The sequence below is a fragment of the Manacus vitellinus genome, unplaced genomic scaffold (assembly GCF_001715985.3).
Source record: "Manacus vitellinus isolate BGI_N305 unplaced genomic scaffold, ASM171598v3 scaffold_1_pilon, whole genome shotgun sequence".
Lineage (NCBI taxonomy): Eukaryota > Metazoa > Chordata > Aves > Passeriformes > Pipridae > Manacus > Manacus vitellinus.
The window spans coordinates 39,672,147-39,693,719 of NW_021939396.1; the positions used below are offsets into that span (position 1 = coordinate 39,672,147).

General features: G+C 36.9%; 1 protein-coding gene across 1 annotated transcript in view; it reads left to right on the forward strand.

Moving 5' to 3' along the window:
- Window positions 1-5,759: 5,759 nt before the first annotated feature.
- The window catches only part of ST18 (ST18 C2H2C-type zinc finger transcription factor), a 169,015-nt gene continuing 153,201 nt past the window's right edge, over window positions 5,760-21,573 (forward strand). Inside the window, exons 1-2 of the mRNA XM_018080283.1 lie at window positions 5,760-6,007; window positions 6,304-6,430. Of these exons, the coding sequence (XP_017935772.1) occupies window positions 5,969-6,007; window positions 6,304-6,430 (166 nt within the window). The 5' untranslated portion in view covers window positions 5,760-5,968. The remainder of the gene's footprint in view (window positions 6,008-6,303; window positions 6,431-21,573) is intronic.

Below are 21,573 nucleotides of genomic sequence, written 5' to 3' on the forward strand. Positions count from 1 at the left end.
AGGATTCCTTCCTTCCAGCTGGCAAGAAACAAAGGTCACAACAGCTTCAGGTGACAAGGATCCCATTGCTTTTTCAGGATGGTGAAAAGAAATTGTAGTGTCCTGGCCATGCTTTATAAAATGTAAATTTCCTTTAGGGACTGGAAGTTGTTCTTTATTTTCTGCTGGATGCAGCTTCATTTTTCTCTCTTTTCACTAATTTTAATGGATTTTAAAAAGAGTTTCTTGGCCTCACACCATATATCACAATTTACTCAGTCTTTCGCAAAAAAACAGCATGGTATAAGAAAGAAAATTTTACATGACTCTGGTGTACAAACCATCTTCTTTTAAATAGGTTAGTTTAACCTTGGATTATTTCAGACACTTTCAAAGATTCCTTTAGGAAATATTACAGTGTACATATAAGGTAATGGTCCTTTTTTTTCTATGGACAATCCCAGTAAACTATTTCACTGAAATAAGACACCAGCTTTGGAGTTTGTCCTGGTTTTATCTCAGAACTGAGATCTGTGCTAACAGCTTCAGAGCTGTGTCATGCAAAAAGATGCATTGTACACGACTTTTCAAAATCTTTTGCTTCTCCTGTACTGAAACATAGGACCTGAAAGATTTACAAAATCAAATCTAGGCAAAAATAACCTGTTAATGAAAAGAATAATCTCTGAAGAATTTATCGGCACCTTAATCTATAGGATTTAGGTTACAAGTTAGTGCCTCGGTTTGAGAACCTAAGAGTTCTTGTAAATGTGTTCAGCAGAGTTTATTTGGAAATTCTTACTGAAATGAGTGTTTCGTACCAGAAGACGTATGAAGGACAATTAAAGTTATTTTTAGTTTCACAGGATGAAATTTCAGTTCTGAAACAGAGGTGTTTCTAATAAACCTGTCCTTGGGAGTTGGATTTGGGTTTTTTTGTTGCTTCCAAGCTACAATGAAAACATCCTCTTGCATTAGTTTCTTTCTTGCTCTTAACAGATGGGAAGTTGTGATGCAGGCTGCCTCAGAGCCCAGTGGCTCTGATAGTGCAACCTGATGTAGCTGATTGTAGCCCACCAGAGAAGGTTAAGCTCTTCACACTCATTCCTTAACTGCACAGGAATTTCTCATAGCCGAAACAGAGATACATCATTCTTAATTTCCAGGAGTGGCTTCATGAGCTGTGGAAAAAATCCAGTCAGAACAAACTACAGACCATCCTCTAGCACCAGAGGTCACCGTGGACATGCCACCAGTGGCAACTGTACCGAGCCCCTACTGTGAATGCAGAAGCTCATTTTGCAGCTTTTACTCAGATTTGCATGAGTTACCTGGGGGTTTTGTGATCACATCTGTGATCACATGCTGACAGCATTTTGAGAGAACAGGCTTTCAAACAATAGCAGTTTTTGGAGGAATGTTTTTAAGAGTGAGACCTGGACTGTAATATTTGCTTCTAAGAAAAAGGAGAGTGAACAAGGACCTCAGCTTTATCTCCAGATATTTTGACTGCACTTGACATGTCTTCCACCCAGACAAATTACTTAGTGCCTACAATGAAATAATGCATCGTACCAAGAGGTAGACTAACCTTTCTGTGCCTGTTGCTTTGCAACATGGTATGCTGCCAAAGAGTCTTCTGGTCTTCTGGAAACAACCTGGTCTCTGCCTGCATGTAAGTCAGTCTGTGTGTCTCACCTACCTCATGAAAGAGGGCTTTCACAGTTAATTTCTGTGAAGTGCTTCACAATTACTATCTGACAGATGCCTAAATACAGACCATGGTTAGTATGATAGAGTAACTAAAACGACCTTTACAAAACCATTTTTGCTTTAAAAACCTCTCCTCTCTCTCAGTGCTCTCTGTTTTAATGTTACCTCCTCTTCTTTCCATTTAATTCTCATCTCATACCTTTTGTTTCTTTTCACTGGCCCTTCTGGACAACTGTTTTTGGGAAAGCCTTTTTATATATCTCTCTTTCCCTTCTCTCTCTAATAGATACCATCATCTTTTAAAGAGCAGGCACTCCCTCCCTCAGCTAAGTACTATCTTGGCAGGCAACTGTGGAGGAGGAGTCTTCTTTAAAAGGCTCTGAAATTGTGTTGTTAAAAAAAATATATAAATAAAGCAACAAACCTTTTAATATGGCTTTGAACAATCATCCCTTTCATTCCCTTATGGCCTATTGTGCTTCTGGCTTTTTTATTATTTAGTGTGCTTCAAAAAAAAAAAAAAATCTAAATGTTTTATGTTAAGCCATTAAGAGTTTATTTGGGTTGAAAATAAATAAATAAATGTGGTGCTAGCAGTTGGGACCGTAAGCACATAAACAGTTGCCTGGCAAAGGCAACCTATAGGAGGCACATCAGAAGGCCAGAATAAGCTTTAGTAAAAGACCAGAACAAAAGCATCACCAGCATTTGTTTCTGTTAAAGTACTTTTGCATGAACCTGACTACTGGAGTGGCTTACCCAGCTTTTATCTTTTTCAAATTCACCTCACTTCCCCCACCCCTCTCTACAGCATCACTCCAAACTGTAACTCATGGTAATTATGTGGAAAAGAAGGAAACATGGGATTTTTTTGAATCTTCTTTTGTTTTATTTTTTTTAAACCACCTGATGGGAGCATGTGACTGGTTGGTATCCAACATTGCTCCTGGAGTTATTGTTCACCTAACTAAATGTTTTTTCCATGACCTCCCTGAATTTCTTTCTTTTGTGTATTTAATTTATTTTTTAAAATGTTGGGTGTATGTTGCAAATAGCCAGAAAAAGTGTTTTGTTCCTTTCTTTCTTTATAACCCCTTCCATTTTTGTTTGCTTGTGATCCCCAGAGAATTCTGTATCAGACTGGTGACTGCAGCTAGGTCTCCTCTGTGTGCATAATTGGTATCTTGCTTCGTCTCAGTTCCCTAGTGGAGCTGTTGGGGAGAGAGAGAAGAGTCTTTGCCATTAAATGCATTATTAGGTTCACATTTTAGCTCCCATGTGACCTAGATTTGGCAAATCAACATCACAACTTAAACTTTCTAACCCTCTTTCTCCATGAGATTGAACTATATAGTAGTTTTTGAAAAGCACACATATAGACTGCAGCTGATTTCATTAAATTAGTAGATTGCAAGAGGTAGATAGGAGGAACTTCTGAGAATCTGAGCTTGATTTTACTGTCTTATTTTTGAGACTCCTTGTGAAGTTGAATGGAGTCACTAACAGTCCAGATCTTAAAAATTAAGAGCACAGGTGTCTGTCACTAGTCAGGCTCCAAAGGAAACACAATACCTTCAATTAGTGCCATTTTATGTGTGGGACATAGAATGTCAGGTTGCAAATGACAAAAAGAGTTTCTAGCACACATAATCTCAGGTGCAGAAATCCACAGCACAAAACAAGAGAACATGAAACTGTCTTTATAATACAGTGACATTTTCATTTTTTCCTCTCTTGTAACAGTATTGCTGATTTTTATAGAATCATAGAATATCCTGAGTTGAAAGGGACCCACAAGGATCATCAAAGTAAAAAAACAAAAGTTCTCTTGTAATAATAGGAAATAAGGAGAGTGATCTGAACACAATTTTAATTGCTAAATTCCTTTGACTCACATAGTTTGGTAGATTTCCCTGTAAAAGCAAGGTGTACCTTTCAAAATTTTGTTACTGGATCAATAACAGAGAAGAAAAAGTCAGTCAGATATTTGGACTTATGAAACTCGGTGTTTTATAGACCTGGCTCTTGTGTACAGTCTTATGTACACAAGACCTTGTGTACACTTGACCTATTCAAAAATAGGTACCAGGGCTCAGAAAATGCTTAAGAGGAAGACCTAACTCAGGTTTTCCCAGTACATAAACAGGGATTATAAACTTTCTGACCTCATAGTCATACTGTGAAAATAATCAACCTACTGTATACTGCAGTATTTTAGTAGGCAGAGTATGTGTTCCTGAGATACAGATAATTAAGTGGAAAAATGAGGTTATTGGGAAAAAGGAAGAATATATATACTGTTCTATAATGTACTACTAATTTTAATGAGATGAGAAGAACTTGTAAGATAAACTTGGACTAAAAATTTAAAAAATATATACAAAAATCAGTGGAAAACTTCCTATTGGTTTCAGTGTTATTTAAAGTCTACATTAAAAAGTAATAGCAACTGGTGTGGTATGTGATTGCTTTTGAAGAATGGTAATGCTTGACAAAGCACAACAGCAGCCTCTGACCAAAGACTGGTTGTTTGTTGACTACTGAGAAACAATCATATTTGTTTTAAAAATCCTGTGTTAGACGATTTTTCTTGCAAGTTCACTCACTATTCCCATTTTAAAGGCATTGTTTTCAACTATTGATAAAAGAAATGTAGCTAAGTGTTTTAAGGTTTTGTGTATTTCTAGAAACCTTTTACATTTTAAAAGCTATACTTTTGCCATCCAGTTATTGATCATGAACCATTCAGCTGTTGAAATATATCAGCAGTTGATTGTGCTTTATGTCATACCTGGAATGATCCCTATTCCTGCAATATAGGTTTGGGAGAATCTACATCACAAACCTGTGAAAGCTTATAAAGGTGCAGATCCAGACCACACAAAAGGAAATGCAAACTCATGTTTATTTTACAACATAATGACACCATGTCTAGTATTTTCTTCTCGCAAACATACACCACAGGTGTTTTATAACACCCATCTTTTAGACCTCTGAAAACATAAGAAAAACTATTTACTAGGGAATTGTTAAGGGAAAAAAAAATCAAGCGTGGGAGGGGCTGCCTTGTAGATAAGAAGTGGGGATGGTTTGGATTGTGTGACAGAAAGAGGATTCTGATGATGGTCTGACAGTTAAAGAATGAAATTACAAGGAGAATAACAAGAGCAATTCTTATCTTTCCAAACCTGGAAAGAGTTGTTTGGGATTTGTTGTGAGTATAAAGAAAAGCACTGGAGTGGCTTGGTGTGAGTAGAGGCCAGTGGTCAGTACTGGGAGTGCTGGGTCTATACAGTGATTCTTTTCCCATAGGGACCTGAAAAAGACATCTACTTCTCTGACAAGGTGTGGCTTTGTAACTAGTGGGATAAGAGATTATAAAGAATAGACAAGTTCAAAATAATGAAAGTGGGTGTAGGGGGTTTATGATTTTGGGAACACTTGAAATTACCAAACTGAAATAGTGAAGTTCCTCTGATATTTAGAGCAATCCCAAATTGGTTTAGGAATTTGGTTGTTCAATGAAGCAAAGTAATAAAGTTGGGTCAGAATTCCCACTTTGAGTTATAGGAATACTGAACACTTGAATCTTGTGTATGGCTTTTATAACTGAGAATTATTTCTTTACAAATTAATGCAAAGGGTGTGACACGTGTTTTGAAATTTGTTGGGCATTTGTTGGGAAGTAGAGTAAGTCATGGATTTTCTCTCTGTTTCTGTGATGAGTCTGGAAGAGTCTGAACTAGCTTCTGCTGCTTAACCTTGCTGCAGGTTTCCAAATCTGGATCCTGCACAAATTCCAAGTGTTCGTTTTAGATCCCTTCTAGAAGAATATAAATGTTATAGTGAGGGAAATCTTGTGCAAGGACTATAGAAAATACACCCAGTAGACTAAGCAAGACTGAAGTTCTGCTTCAACATGATAAAGCTAATAAAGCATAATGTTAAGACAGAGAAAAAGTAACACCCGCCGCCTCCTCCTCCTCCTCTGCACACACACAACTTGTTTACAAAAGTGCCTTGTAGTGACTGCTGGTGGTGTCACTCCGTCCCATGCCCCAGAGCTATCACCGGGCCTCATGGGAGATGTGACTACAGCATCGGACATGGGACTGTTTGTTCACTCACTTTCTGTGAAGAGAGTTTTGAACTGTGTTTTGAATAGACAGCATTTTCTTTGTGTGGTTGGTAAATAACACTGAGCAAAGTTAGTCAGCAAGTTGCATAGCTTCTGCATTCTGATTCTTTGGAGCCCTTTTGTACCAAGCTTGACAGGATGTTTTTAACAGAATGTGACCTCACTGGGATACCAGAGGTAAGGAAAAAAGTTATTGGGGTTGTTGTGGAATATTTTGCACAGAGCTGACTGAAAGCACTGCTTTAAAATGTGTCTTGGAAAGAAGATGGTTTCATGATGATCCAATCAACACCTTGTTCAGTGAAAGTGTCTTTCACTACTTTGTAAGTTATAGGAAGCCTTAGCAAGATTTTCTATTTCCCACTTACGGAAAAAGATGCTGATTTGCAGATCTCAGACATATATGTATTTGCTCATTGAGCAAAGGCCCAGTTCTAGTGACAGAACATCAAAATGTTTTCTTTCTAACACAGAACAAAATAAGCAGATCAGATCCAGTTGTTCATCCAAGTCCTAGAAGCAGCAGTGTGAGAGTCGGAGCAGTGGCAAGACCAGGCGACAGCAACCTTGTGGACACCCATCCTCAATCACTGGGTGAAGGTAAGAAGTAAAAAAGACAAAAAGCAGTATCATTGCGCTTTCTGGGTAGGAGCAGGTGTGGGTTTTCATCACAGACATTGAAGCTGAGGCTGCCGCTTGTCGTTGTGCTTGGAGGTAGAGCAGAGGGGGCTGCGGTGCCCTGGGGGATGCGGGGTGGTTCGGGCACCCCCTCTCCTCCCTCTGCTGGCCAGTGCCGGGGAGGAGCGGGGCGGGCGCGGGGGGACCGGCACCTCTCTGCCGCGGCTGCCTGGGGGGAGCCCTGAGCGACAGGGGCTCTCCAGGGCTTCCCTGGAATGCACTGACAGACTTAGGATGGAGTGATGTGAGGTTCAGCTGTGGTAAAAGAAAGGAGAGATATATGAGTGTTCCACAAGTCAGAAAAGATGATTTAAAATAAAATAAAATAAAATAAAATGTCAGATTCAGATATTTATTTATAAAGTATAAAATATTATAGATTCATGCTGAATATCTGAGTAATTCTTTTATATTCAGGATCTAAAGAGGTTTTCATGAAAAATGAAAGAAAAATGCATTATTACACAAAATAGCTTAATGAATAATAGACATCTTGCTATTCTGAAGTTGAATTAAAAATTTGTGATCTCCTTTACTATCTATACCAACAGATTCATTGTTTTTGTGGTCAACAATCATTGTTTTTTTCCAGCCGGTACAGATGACTTTAAAAAAAAATTAAAAAACTTGTTTGGAGTAGTGCAGTGAGAGGAAATGAAATTCTCATGATATGTAAAACTGTTATTCATACTTAAAGACTTGCATAACAAAGAAATCTAAAAATATGCTTTTAAAATTGGAAAGTTTTGGGTGTTGCTGACAACGAAAGTTCTTTGGTAAAGGAGGATGGAAAAGTTTGCTCATTTACTTCTGACTAACTAGAGTTGCTTTTTACTGTAAGGCACAAAAAGAACTGGTTTTTATTGTGATCAGCTAGAAAATGGATGGTTTGAACTGCATTTAGTGGTATAAAATATGTGATGAGTGCATCACTGATCTCAGCAAGACAGGGTGATGACTTTGGTTTGACAAAACATTTACAGTGATACTTTCATAATGTCAAACTTGCTACTGTATTTGATTCACTGGTGTGGGGTAAAAAGCTGCAAGCTCTATCCTAATTAAAGAAAATATTTCTGAAGAACCTTCTAGAGAGAAGTGTGTTCTGTGAAGCAGAAGTCTGTCAAATGGGGATGATTGAATATGGTAAAATCATATTCACAGCTTTGGTATTTGTGTTGCACTAATACTTCTGCTCAGATGCTTGGTGTTGTACAATACATAACAAGATTTTATAAAGCACACATCTAATGTGACATGAAACATAAGACAGCAGTTGAATAAAAAATGAGACACATTAGTCATAATAAGAAATGTGTTGAGAGTTTTCTGATTTTAATGTCTTTCTACAGCTGTATATGTATTGTTAGGTGTTTTTTTTTAACATATTATTTTTCATAGTGTCTAGTCCACTACAGATAAACTGCCACCAATAGCTAGAAGCTTGCCTGTTTTTTGGCCTCCAGTCAGACAGAAGTTAGCAGGGTTGTATACAGTTTACTTTATCCCTGAATTTGAAGAAAAGAGTGCAAAAGTTTAATAAAAATGGGTTGTTTAATATTTATGAAAGCTACAATAGAGAAACCAGTAGAGGTCAGTGCAGAGTGCTGAAATGGAAGCAGAGTGCCAAAGCTTTGTGTATTTATGCTCTGTACTTTTGATCTTTAACTTTTCCTTTAAAATGGGGTAAAGGCTCACGGTGTCTTACAGTCAATATTCCTGTCTTATTGAAAGATAGGTTAAACATACTTGTGATAATATGATAATGTTACACTGCTTAAACAGAGCAATTGAAGCAACAACATACATTTCATTGCATGTTATGGCTTGCAGAGATATTGAAAACCTTATTTTGTGGAATCATTATTGAAACCCATATGTAATACTTATTACATATATTTCAGTGGTAAATACATCTACCTAATGGCTATGTAACAAAAGAAATCATAGAAGAAAGGATAATTTTTAGGAAACAGGTTTTCAGATACTTAAAGTAACAACCAATTTTTTGTCATTTTTACTAACAACTTTGGATAATTATCAGTATGTGTTGTTTTAAAAGTATTTTCTTTGTGTTATACACATATATGCAGGGTAGGGAGGCAAACAAACTCTGTATATAAAGTTGAATTATCTTTTGTTTCACTTTTTAAAGCCATTGTTTGCTCGTGGTTTCCTTTTGTGATTTAAAGCAAGGAAAAGAATCACCCTGTATAGTCTGCACATGAAAAGATCCTCCAACATATATTAGCTGCAAAAGCTCTCTGAAAAGCTTCTGTTCAAGCTACTTTCTATGAATCTAGAAAGAGCCTGTCCCCATTCTGTTTCTTTGCACTTTAACTAAGTACTTTGAAAAGTAGCTTGCTATTAAATTGCGATTGTCGAATATTAAGGAATTGAAAAAAATTATCACCAGATAAAAGGGATCATGTTCTATTTTGATTTTAGTACTAACTTACATCTGCTGTCAATGAGTTTAGGGAGAAGTTTCCCATACCTTTAGAGAGAATAGAGTTATACAGATAGTAAATATGATTGGAAGTCCTCTTCACTTGTTCTCCTTACCTTTCATGTACTTCTTTAAATTGATTATAGAGGGATTGGAGAGAATCCATCACCTCTGAAAATCATACTTCCTTTCCATTTCCTTTATCATGCTCTTAAAAGTGACAAGAACTAGACAGAGACTCTGCAACCCTTTCTCCCAGGCACTTGTTCTGTGGAGTCACTAGAGTCAGATGGGTAAGTGTGAAGGAAGCTCCAAGGGCTTTAAAGGGAGGATTCCTGCAGGGGAGGGATTCCCCAATAACTGTAGTCAGTATTAATTCAGGAGGGAAGGAGACAGATGTTATAAACTGCTGTTACATATCTGACCCATCGTGCATTTTTGCTTTACTTCTGTCTCTGTGATACCACACATATGTCTTTCAATGCAGTACAGCCAGATTTTCATGCAAATAACTCCCCTTATACATGTAGCATAAAGCCCTGAATTTGGTGAAGCCAATGAAGTCCTGATGTTTGAATCAGTGGTGAGGTGAGGAGCTCTACAAGCTTGTTTCAACATTTTTTTTTCCCTAGGACATAAGAAACTTAGAAATAATCTCATTTGTTTCATAACACAAGATTCAATCTAATAATGTGGCATACAAATGATGGCATGTTAAATGGCAATTTCCATTATGAGTCCAAATTTTTACCAAAAGCTTGGACTCAATTCCATTCAGTTTAGTTCAGTTCTTCATTTAAATTGGAGAAACGAGACTCAGTACTGATTTCACCACCAACTTTGATTGTGTTTTGAAAAATAGGCTTGAATTCAAAACTAAAATCTGCTTTCTTTCCCCATGTAAACTTCTATTGTCCATATTATTTTGTCATGCAATATTTTCCAATTCCCTTTTACATATTGTTCTCATTTTTTGTTGGTTAAAAAGGATGTGAGAAGTTGTGTTTAGCTGAGCCACAGTGGAAGTGCTCATTTACTGTAACTGATTTTCTTCATTAGCTGGTGTTGGGAGGGAACCCTCCTCCTCAAATGCTTTTCCTGAAAATTAGTGTAAAGTTAGAAGTTAAAGTGCTTTTATAATACTCAGTGCTCTGGTTTTAGCCAGTCAATATTGAAGTCCACGAGTCTAAGTATTTCTCCTGCTTCAATTAAGTTTGCTTGAGTGTTAAACTCCACTAACATCTGGTCTGCCTTTTTTTTTCTTTTGCTTTTCCGTCCCCAGTAACGTGTTAAATGCAAACCTCCAAAATTCAGAGACCAAAATAATATTGCTGGAAATGTGTAGCTTAGTCAAGTATAAAGCTACGCTAGAAGTTTGCTCTTCTTATCTGTATCCTGACCAAAGACACAAGATTGTAGCAGAGCTGTTCATGACTAAGAAGCAGAGGGCATATCTTATCACTGAAGTTCCTGATCTCTCGTAGATTAATGTTTCATATTTCCTTGACTGTGGTATTACATTCATACACACTGGTATAATAACATTATGTTCTCATTTTGTCCTTTGGATGTTTTTGATAACATTTTTTTTTGCTGGTTTATAAAAATTATTCCCTACAAAGTAGGGTTGGTTAAATTATCCTGCCACTATATAGCTATATTTTTTGTTTGTTTAATTCGGGGATAATTTTTTTCATTCTCAGTGTATATATGTGCAGGGGTGATTTCCAATATTTTTATGTTACCTGATATGAAGGTGTATGTCATTTGTCTATAAAGCTGTGTATTCTGTTTAAGCAGGGATCAAAAATTGTAAGCTTGTGTCCAGATGGGAATAGTACTGCTTCAGTCAGTGGTGATCAATGATCAGTGACTGAGATAGCAGCACTAGTGAAAATCTCTTCATATAAACAGTGAAACTGTGGCATTTGCATCAGCAATTAAACAAATTCAGACTCCTTGCCAGTTATCAATCTGTAGATAATTATGTTATCAATCTATAGATTGCAAAATAAACTTAAAAAAATAAGAATCAATAAATTAGAATGATAAATGTAGACAAATAAGTTGTAATTTCAAACATTCAATAGATAGAAAAAATACAGATTCCTTCACCCATTTTGGGAATTAAGGGGTCTAAGGAATTCATATAATTCTGGAAATTTTGGACATACATCACAAGAAAACATCAATATAACAGTTTCGATTTTGGTGGTTCTATCATTTTACTGAAACATATCTACAGAGGCAATTTTACTTCTCATGTGCTTTAGGGATCAGAAATGGTGATTTTCCCTGACTGTATTAGATTGGACAATATAGATGGGTTTGGGTGTTTTTCATTTTTTTCTGGAGTTCTGTTGGGAGTTTGCTGCCTGTCCTTTTCACTGCGTAGCTCAAGTCAAGGCTCTTTTTCACTTTCTTACTTTTTCATATGTCAAGAATAAACTTTAGACTCCAATTTCTTCTTGATAGTCTTTGCCTCCCACTGACATCAATAGGGTGCTGATACAAGTCTTGAGTGTCTTACATATCCTGGGAACAGAAAAAAATACAACCAATATGGCTAAAGCTGAGGAACTGTAGCCTTAATGATATCAACATTAAACCTGAGGTATATGTGGTGTTAAGGCTTTCTAGAAACTCTGAAAATCACTTCTTTTTCCTAGAAAATATCTCAGTTTTTTCCTCTTACACCTATGTTTTTCTAAGAGGTAAATATTCACATTAACAACTGTAAATGAAATAAATGTGTATTCAGTTTTTGTAGTGCATATTCATCTCTGTGTTTACAAGCAAAATCACTTCAGAACATCTTTATGCTTTTAACAAGTCTCTTCTAAAATTAAATCTTACATTTGACTTTACTGTACAGAATAACTCTTCTATGAACACTTTGTAACACATCAAGATCTTCTGTAGTATACATTTGTCATCAATCAACATAGTGCAAGGGGTTATTAAGAATAGACTTCACAGAATATAAAATATTGAACAAGTAAAAAGTTTTACTTTTTCCTTTTTTACTTTAAGGGCACATCTCAGTTTCAACTGTAAACTGTAAAAATAAAATGAATAGCAATGCTATTTGAATACATTATTTGACCATTCTTTGGGGGTTTTATGTCGGTCCAGAAAAAAAAAAAAGTGCTTTTCTGAAATCTTTTTATCTATTTTTATACACATTGTATTTTTATTGACACCCTCATATTTTATATCTATATATGTATATGAATTTTACAGAACATTATGAAATTTCTGCATAAAAAATTATTAAGAGCTCATTAATAAATTTTATGATCTCAACAAGTTAATGTGGACATTAATTTTTCCCAGGAATTAAGATGTTAAACTTCACAAAATATTTAATTAAAATTAGATGAAATATAGATAAAAGTCTGAAAAAAATACTAACTGCAGCTTTAAATGGCACAAAACTGAAACATGTTACCCATGAACCTGACTCACAGAAATATTTCATCTATTTTTCTCAGTAATAATTTTATTAACAGTGCTTCTATAGATGTGTTAATCATGTGATTGCATGTGTCAAAAATATTCCATTTTGCTAGCAGATTTGTGCTACTTCAGAGAAAATATATGAGTAAAGATTTTCTGGTAGCTTAATGTTTGTGGTAAAGATAACCACAGAGAATATGAATGCTTTTACCTGGTATGCTTATACCAAATTCTCTTACAAAAAAGTGATCTGGAGTGGCATGGGTTTTAATTCTTTACCAACGTGGTAACATTCTACAATGAGATGACTGGGTTGACTGGATTCATACATGTTTAAAGGGAACAGGGGATGTCATCTGCTTTGACTTAAGCAAGTTTTTCATCACAGTCTCCCACAACATCCTCATATTGATGCAGTGTACTTCTGGACTAGATGGATAGACTGGTACGTGAGTAGAAAACTGGATGGATCATCGAACTCCAGGGGTAGTGGCTAGACTTTCATACTCTGCCTTGTCTGATTTCCTTAGTGGACTGTCCAGAAACTGGTCCTGTTCAATAACTTCCCGTGTGTCTTGGTGGACTGTGGGTTAAACAGTGTATGCTGACAGTGACAAAGGGTAACAAAGCACTGGGCTGTGTCCACTAGTAGTAGATCAGAGAAAGCTGAGATTTTTTTTTACTTGGTACTAATTAGGCCACATCTAGAAAATTCCAGTTCTGGTTACCTCCACACAAGTAGATGTTGATCAACTGGAGCAAGTTCAGCAGAGAGCTTGGAAGCAGGAGCATATGCCCTGTGAAGAAATTCTGAGAAATCAGGCCTTAATTAATTTGGTGAAGTGATGCTTGCAGGTAAAAAAATATTTTTTAGGCAGAGCAATCCTGAGAAAATAATAGCATTGCAACTTGTAAAGTAACATTTTCCTTGTAAATGAATAGTGCCTCCTGCTTCCTAAGGAGGATCACCCATCCATATGCATCAGATGAGCTTAGGTTAAGGAGCTCTAATGAATCCCTAAATATTGCAAGAGATTTCTCTGAAGTTAGGCAGTAGATGTAGTGCTTTACTACTTCGTAAGGGCAAAGTATTGTTTTCATATGAGTAATAATGAAAAATATAAAGAGTTGGCATTCTAGATTTAATCTATGGGCTTATCCAGGTCTCTAAACCTCCTAGGTTTGCTGGAAGGATTCCTCCTGCAGAGTAGTTCTTGGTGTTGCTTCTGGAATGTTGGAAATTTACTGAGCACAGGTGTTTGGCCAGGGTGGTGAATGCTGTTGCTAGGGAAGCGATGGCCTATGGATTCTGAATGGTGCCTTGGTTTGATTTCATTCTGCTTATGTCCTGTTTTTGTTATTTTCCCCTGAGAATATTTTTGCTTAAGGAGAAAGAACTGTGTCATGCCAAATGCATAAGAAATCTGATGCATTTTGCTTGAAAGTGAAAATAGTACAGCCAAGGGAGTGATTAACAGATATTTGTAAGTCTACCTTTTCCTAATACCAAATCAACATGACCAATAGTGAGGACTGGGAGCTAAAAGTAAAAGGAAAGGAACCACTAGCTCTCTTGGGTTGTTGGTAGAAAACACTCTACATGGGAATGTAGAATACATTGTAATCAGTCTTTTACTGTATGGATATCTGTATGGATATCTGAAAGATATTAGGAAGTGCTTGGTAAGATACCAAAGTAATCAGTTCTGGAGTTGTGCCAGAATGTTCGATCTGCCCCATCCGGATGTTCTCTTGTTAGGCCAGGGAAAATACCTCTGCCCCACTTGGTTCCTCCTTATTGCAGAAGGAAGTTTGATATGTGCATTGCATGTTTACAAGTTTGTTTTGTAGTCCTGACTCACGCTGGGCTGATCAAATGCAGGACTACCCAGCAGGCAGCACTGCTCACAGGACTTGTATGAATTCTCATAATTTTTTCTATTTCTTATCTTTTTCCCCTTCTATTTTTGGATGTTCCTTTTCACCTCTCTGGTTAACTGTTTTCTGCTTCAGTCTCCTCCCAAAAAAAACCTGCCCCAACTTCTTTCTCCCCACTGATTCCAGGTTTGCTAGATCACTTTGCCAGTTCGGTATTTCTCAAACCATTGCTAATTCCACAGCCTTGCATGGAATTTCTTCTTCAGTTCCCTGGTCACTGTTGGCCTTGCATGACTGCACTAACCAGAAGGTCCCCAGTGGTGCCCTTCACCCCTCTGTGGAGTCTGGCCAATGATCACATAAATTCACTACTGCCTGTGAAATCCAGCCATTCTTCACTGCCTTATCTATACAGTTTATTAGCTCCTCACCTTGTTATCTCTCAATAGTTTCTTATTTTTTGTTCATGTTTACATAGATGGTTGCAGTATGTCCTGTTCAGTTAGTTTAACTCCAGGTGAGGCCCAGGCAGAAACCTCACTGCTTTCCTGAGCCCTAACACCAAGAGAATGCTCTTGGTGTTGCCATTGGTGCACAGTAGCACAAAAGGAGATCAGGAAATAAGGGCATGGGCAATAATGGCTAGTGATGGATGGTTGAAACATCTTTAGGTTCATTCCATACATCTTGGCACAGGAACACATCCGTCAGGGCTACTTCGGAGTTACAGTGCGTGAATGGAAATAGGAGCAAACTCTGCCTAATTTCTGAGCTAATAGGAAATGAGTAATTTAATACTCTGTGTATCCCCACAGTGACCACGATAAGTAAGCCTTGTTGGAAGGTTGGGTATGGTGTCACATTTATTTATTTCTGTGGTGGCTGTACGAGACTTGGCTGGCTTGATATATGGCAGAGCAAGGTCTCATCTGCTCACAGTTGCACCAGCAGACCTTGTCAATGAGAGAGGACCTTTCTTCTTGTCACTGCTGGTCATTCCCCCTGAGGACAGGGGGAAGCAGAGCAGATAGGAGCAACTGTAGTCAAAGCTGTCAATGCAACATTAGTGTGGGAATAAACACTTAGATGGATGCTGTAAAAGTCTCTAGTTCTAATTCATGGCTAACCCAGACAACTTCAGACAGTCAGCTGTTAATCAAATGGGAATGTGCTCTGGTTATGAGACTCTGGACCCCACCACAGCTGGAAGGCAAAACCCAGAACTGAAATAGTATAGTCATCTGGTATTCGGTAAAGAAACAGATTTTAAAAGTCACTGTTTACACTTTTTGATCTTAAAAAACAAACAAACAAATAAACAAAAACAAAAACCCAAACCAAAACAAAAAAAACCCTTTTCTGAACTGTTTTAATTTGAGACTTTAGGAAAATGACCTTGATACTGTCCATTGTTATCTCTTGCAGATATCATAGCCAAACCCTTGTTTAGTGAGTATGTACCTCTTAAAAACTGTACAACTCAGGATTTTTTTTGAATGATTATTTGATATTTTGGAAATAACAATCAGTTGACTCATTTCTGTATTATTAGATCTTTACAGTACTTGGCTGCAAGTACAACAAAGAAACAGCGTGCGTAATCATTTCTGTGATCATAGCGTCTGCTACCCACTTACAAAAACTGTCCAGAAGAAAGAGAAAATGCAGCACAGCCTATTCACCTGCTTGTACAACTTTATAGCTAGTGCTATTGCAAAGGCATCAGGGTTTGTTTTCATTGATTCTGGAGGTCAGATTTCATGAGCAAAGTGAACGAGGCACAATGGACAATGCTGACTAGGATGGGAAGATAACACTTATTCTCGTGGCAAGGAAAAGTTCAGGAGATTTTAGTATCGACAAAAGTACTTGTGTTTTTGAAACAAATGAATTGCCAAGAATTTCAATGGCATTAAACAGTTGGAATATGATAATATTCTTGGATGGGTATTGTTTCTTTGTTAAACACTAACCAACAGCCCATCAAAGATACAAGCATTTGGTTGTGGTTTTAGAACTCTTTTGTACGTGCTGCTGAAGAATTGGCATCCTTCCTTTAATCATCTAACAACTTGAGAAGTGCTTGTACAAGTTTTACAGCATCATGGCTAGGCGTTGCGAACGAAGATTTGGGAAAGGCTCTAACCACATTTGTTACAAGCACACTGGTGGCTAATAAGGCCAATACAAGTTTTACAACTGCATCAAAGAATGGTTGAAAAGAACAAACTTGAAATTATGACTTCCATAGGTTTGAGATGCAGTTGATTTGATAGGTAAAGACAAATTCCTGAAGTGCCGGTGTTTAGTGCTTATTTCACTTGGATAGGCTGTCCTTAGAACCCTTTTTTGTTGTTCTGTTCCCATTTAGCCCCAGATATTTGATTACTAGCCTGTGGTAATTGTGAAAGAAGAAAACGATGAAAAGTTAAACTCTACTATAAGGTGTGTTCTGTGGTGTGTAGCCACTATTATGCACATAATCTACAGAGTAGTGAATGTATTAAAAATACTTCAGTGTGCTTTTCAGAACTTCACAATATGTAACTTTCCTTTTGGTTTTTCTGGACTATGAGAGAGGGAAGCACACTGTCCTGCTTTTTGTTATGCTTTTTAGTATGGGAACATTCCTCAAACAGGATATACTTGAAGCCTAACATTCCATCTCCAAAGGGAAAACACATTCTATTCTCAACACACTAGAATGAAGAACTGAATCTTGCTTTAAACTATTTCCCTTTTTGCCAAAATAACTGGTAGGTCTATTTAACTGAATAAAAAAATGAACCTGAATGCTCAAAGTATTTCTGTGAAATAAAATGTATGTACAATGACAGCGGGAAAGGAGGAAGCAGAGACTGCCAAGGACATTCTGAGAACATTTATTGATTGGAAAAAAAAATCATTGGATTTTTTTGTTTTGTTTTGTTTTGTTTTGCTGGATTGTTTTTTTCTTCTCCATATTATGTGAAGTGGTCTCTATCTGGGTGTAATTTTTACTTTTTAGTGCCATCTGCACCTGTGGCCTTTGGACTTAATGTTTATGACAGATGGACTGGACTGTGTTTGCACCATTTAGTGTATAATCCTTCTGTACGTATCTATGCCATGCTAGGCAGTGGCACTGGCCCAATGGGCATATTTATTAGTGCAGACTTCCTGTCTGCTTCCATTGTTCTGTTGCAGTGTCCTTTGAGCCTAATGGACCTTGCTTTGTGCTGGGCCCACCTACAAAATATTGTTTCTGATTCATGCCAGATTATCTGTTGCAGACTCTGATTTCTTTTTTTTTCCTAACACATTTGCCAGATAGAATGCTTAAAATGGATCAATTCCATATTGTAAATGTTCTTCCTCTTCTTTCAGCCTGTAAGCTTCATTTTGGAACAAGCTTGCTAGCTTTGTTTGCTAGTATCAACATACTTGATAAAAAAGGATAACCATTTCCACTGAAAAATATCACATCTCTCACTCCCTGAGCTCCTGTTCTTCCTACTAGAAGTAGAAGTTGTTCCCAGTGAAGCAATGACCCCTGTAAAACGGGATGCAATAAACATAGCCTTAGCCACAGAAGGCTGATGGCTGGCCCATGGCCTGCAGCCTGGAGCTGGGTGGCACATCCCATTCCTGCTGACTTCATCGGCTTTGTGTGATGTCGGAAAAAGGACAGACTACTGATGAGAAAGAAATTTTGCCTTCTGTATCAACAGGGCAGCAAAACAAATGCAACATTAGGGCACTTGCAATATTTTAAGTCCTCTGAACATTTGTGGACCTAACAATCCACAGATGTGATATCATGAAAACAAAGAACATTCAGGATTCATCATTTATCTCATGAAATCATGAGATTGCCTCTCTCAAACTTGTGGGCCTGCTACAGAAAACCATGAAATGAACCTCACAGTTTAGTTGTAGTCACATCAAAATTAGTGGCAAATTTCAAAGAGACATTTGAGAATCAAACCCACCTTTTTCTGAAAATATATCTTTTTTCAACATATATAATCTTAACAGTTTAAAAGCATGTTTTTAAGTATTTTTGTAGAAAGTAATCATGCCCTTGTAAACCCTCTATGGAAAAATAGATCACCTATATTACTTATCACATAGCAAGAGTATGCAGTCTGTGCTCATATTATCATGATCATGAAAAAAGGAAACATATTCTGCATCAGACACTTGGGATAACAGGGATAGATAGTTTCCAGCATGGATATACTTGCCAATCAGATTTCTGTAAGATGAGAATGAAGGTCTGGGAGGGAGAATTTATCATTTCATAAATAGAAAAGAAATTATCAGCAACAGTTTCATGACTAGAAAAGGCTTCTTCATAATTCTGAAGTAAATCTGTATAGTAAAAAAGAAAAGAAATTATGATGGTGTATTCATGATTGAGAAGTAAGCAGAATTTTATTTTTTGATTCAGCCACTTTAAAGCTGGCATTTCTGGTTTGCTGTAAAAATGCAAACCATAAAATATACATCCTGAATATATTAGTTGTGAGTTTGGGCTTGAGAAGAAAGTATGTAGAAGTCTATATACAAATACTGATGTGTGGTTTGTATGTCTGCCTTTTTTTGGTATATTAGCTTTAATTCGGTTGAATACTTACCACTTTTGAAGATCAAGTACCTGAATTGCAATGGTGAAACTCCATATAGGCATTTGTTGAGAAGGAATGTATTTATTTTCAACTCTGAATTTAACACTAAAACACGATTGAAATTTGAAAATCTCATGGCAGCATATTTTGCAATCATCTTTCACACCCCAAGCAACTTATATTTCTTTCTTTTTGTGATATTGGGAAGAGTTTCATCAATTTAACCTTGTAGTTGCGTATCTTGAAAGAATATTTTCAAGAATGCAGTGTAAAAAATGTGCAGGCTAGTTGTGGGCAAATCCTGTTTAATACCCTTCAATTTTAATTAGCTGTGTGACAGTTCTGAATGTTTTCCCTCCATTTGCTGTAGCAGTATCACAATTTGTTGCTAATAGATTATTGCTCACCTACCCTATGAAAAAGCAGTTTTTTTAGCTGCTCTTCACTGCTGCCAGTCATTGTGATGATGAAGTATCTTCTCAAAACTACCATAAAAGCTTTAGTATCTCTTTATTTGTAAAAGACTCTTTATAACTTTTAAGGTGAGAACAGAAACTGGTGCAGAGGATAGTACAGAGGTATATCAAAGAGGAGATAGGATATTATTAAGTACTTATTTTTATTTGTTTTTTCTTTTGCTTTATGGAGTTCATAGACAAAGTTCAAGACAATAATAGAGATATTATCCAAGTTTTCCAGAACAGAGAAGTAATCTTCTCCCACTAAAGTCTGTTCGTTACATGATAAGATTAGCTTTAAGGTTATTGCAGTGTTTGAGTTTCTGATTGGAGCCCTCTGCAAATAATGACCTGAGGGGCTGTGTCATCATGTAGACAAGCTACATGACCATTCAGCTGTGATTATCCTAACTTCAGTGCCAGTAATGTACAGTGCCCCAGAACTGTGGAGCTAGGTATCATGTCCTGCAAATGGAATTATTCAGTTAATCACGGAAGAGCCTGGGGACTGAGCTGATGGAAGCACATAATAGCAAGGTTATGCCTATCAAGGATATGCAGCCTAAATCTCTCGACTGTGAGGCACAGTAGAGACAAGTGTTATGTGACGGCCCTCCCTTGTGGATCATCATCATATCCCTTCCCTAGACAGTACCTGGTTACTAGCCAAGCCAATATACCAAACTGTCATCATCTACCCTGGCATCTGCAGGGTTGCATCTGAAATGCACACAACCAAGGGGATTTTTCATTACCCTGAACGTTACAGTCAGCCTTAGCCGGCCTTGACTGAATTCACAGTTCTGCTGGAGGTACTGCAAGCCTGAAAAGCTTGCAGAACTTTCAAACTGGGCAATAACTACCTACATGTCCCTGGGGACATGAGGCAGGAGATTGTGGTCATGTGCAAGAAGATAAACTGGTTTTCCTTATCCATGACTTTTCAGGGTCTGACCAATGAAATTAGCCACTAACTTCCTGATGTCTCTAAGTGTGTTTGACTTTGATCTTTAGGAAGACCAATCCCATGACCCCTAACCCGCTGGGGGATTCCACTGATGTCATTCATTGTCAAGACCCCGCAGGAAAAAGACCCTTCAGATTACTGTGAGTCACACCTGGCATCTCCTGGAGTGATCCTGAGCACTGACTGATGGGTGAACTGCAGCTTTCTGCTTCTCCACCAGTTTTCTTTTCTAGTATATCTGCACATATTATTTAATGCCATTACATTGTTCTGTCTTTGCAAGTTATTTTTATTGTTAATGCATTTCTGATGCTTTATACCTAGATGTTGAAATGACTTGGTCTCATTTGTGTTGCAATTGAATCAGTCTTCATATCTGCTCCTTACAAAATCAAAGAATTTCTCCAATGTTGAACAGTAAAAAAAAGGATATGATGATAAATTCATAAAATGAGGTAGGCACAATACAGCTCAAATGGATTTTTTACAAATATAAAGTAGTGCTGCAGTTGCTTTATTTCAAAAGTAAATCTGTTTGTGCACTCCGGAAGCATACTTAAATTCTGAAAAACAGTTCCTAGTTGAAATAGAAATTAAAAATTGTATTTCATTTATGAGTAAACAGTGTAAGACAAAGTCATTTGTGCCCCTTTTTACTTTTTTTGGAAATAATATATTTTGTTTTTTCTATTTTATTCTTTTTCCTTATGGACTGGTATACACAGATGACAATATATATAAAAAATATTCAAATTATAATGAAATCATTTGAAAAATTAGAGAAGCAAATATCAAAAACCTGCAAATACTGGACTAACAAATGTTAAGAGAGTAAAATTAATGTATTTATAGAAAGCTTTTGTTAGAGGTTTGCTTAGTGTTATTTTGGGTTTTTTAAAGGTCTTTCTATTTAAAGACCTCAAGTTTTCATTGGTTCTGTTTCTCATTTTGTTAAATATCGTCAGGTCCTGCCTAAAAAGAAACCAACTCTCTGCACATACAAATCTCCCATGTTTACATTCTTTCCTTACAAACGGTGGTGAGCTCAAGCATTGAATAACGTGGAGTGGGAGCCTATGAACTAGTTGGAATCACTTATTTCTCTTTACTGGGGTTTCGTAGGCAGAGTTTGATTAGTTTCTTTAGTCAAACCAACCCAGTAAGAAGTCCAACAACTTATTTTAAAATCTGTTCTTGTGGTAGTCTTCAGTGCTAGGAAAAGCAGTTTTTCAAGTATTTGACAG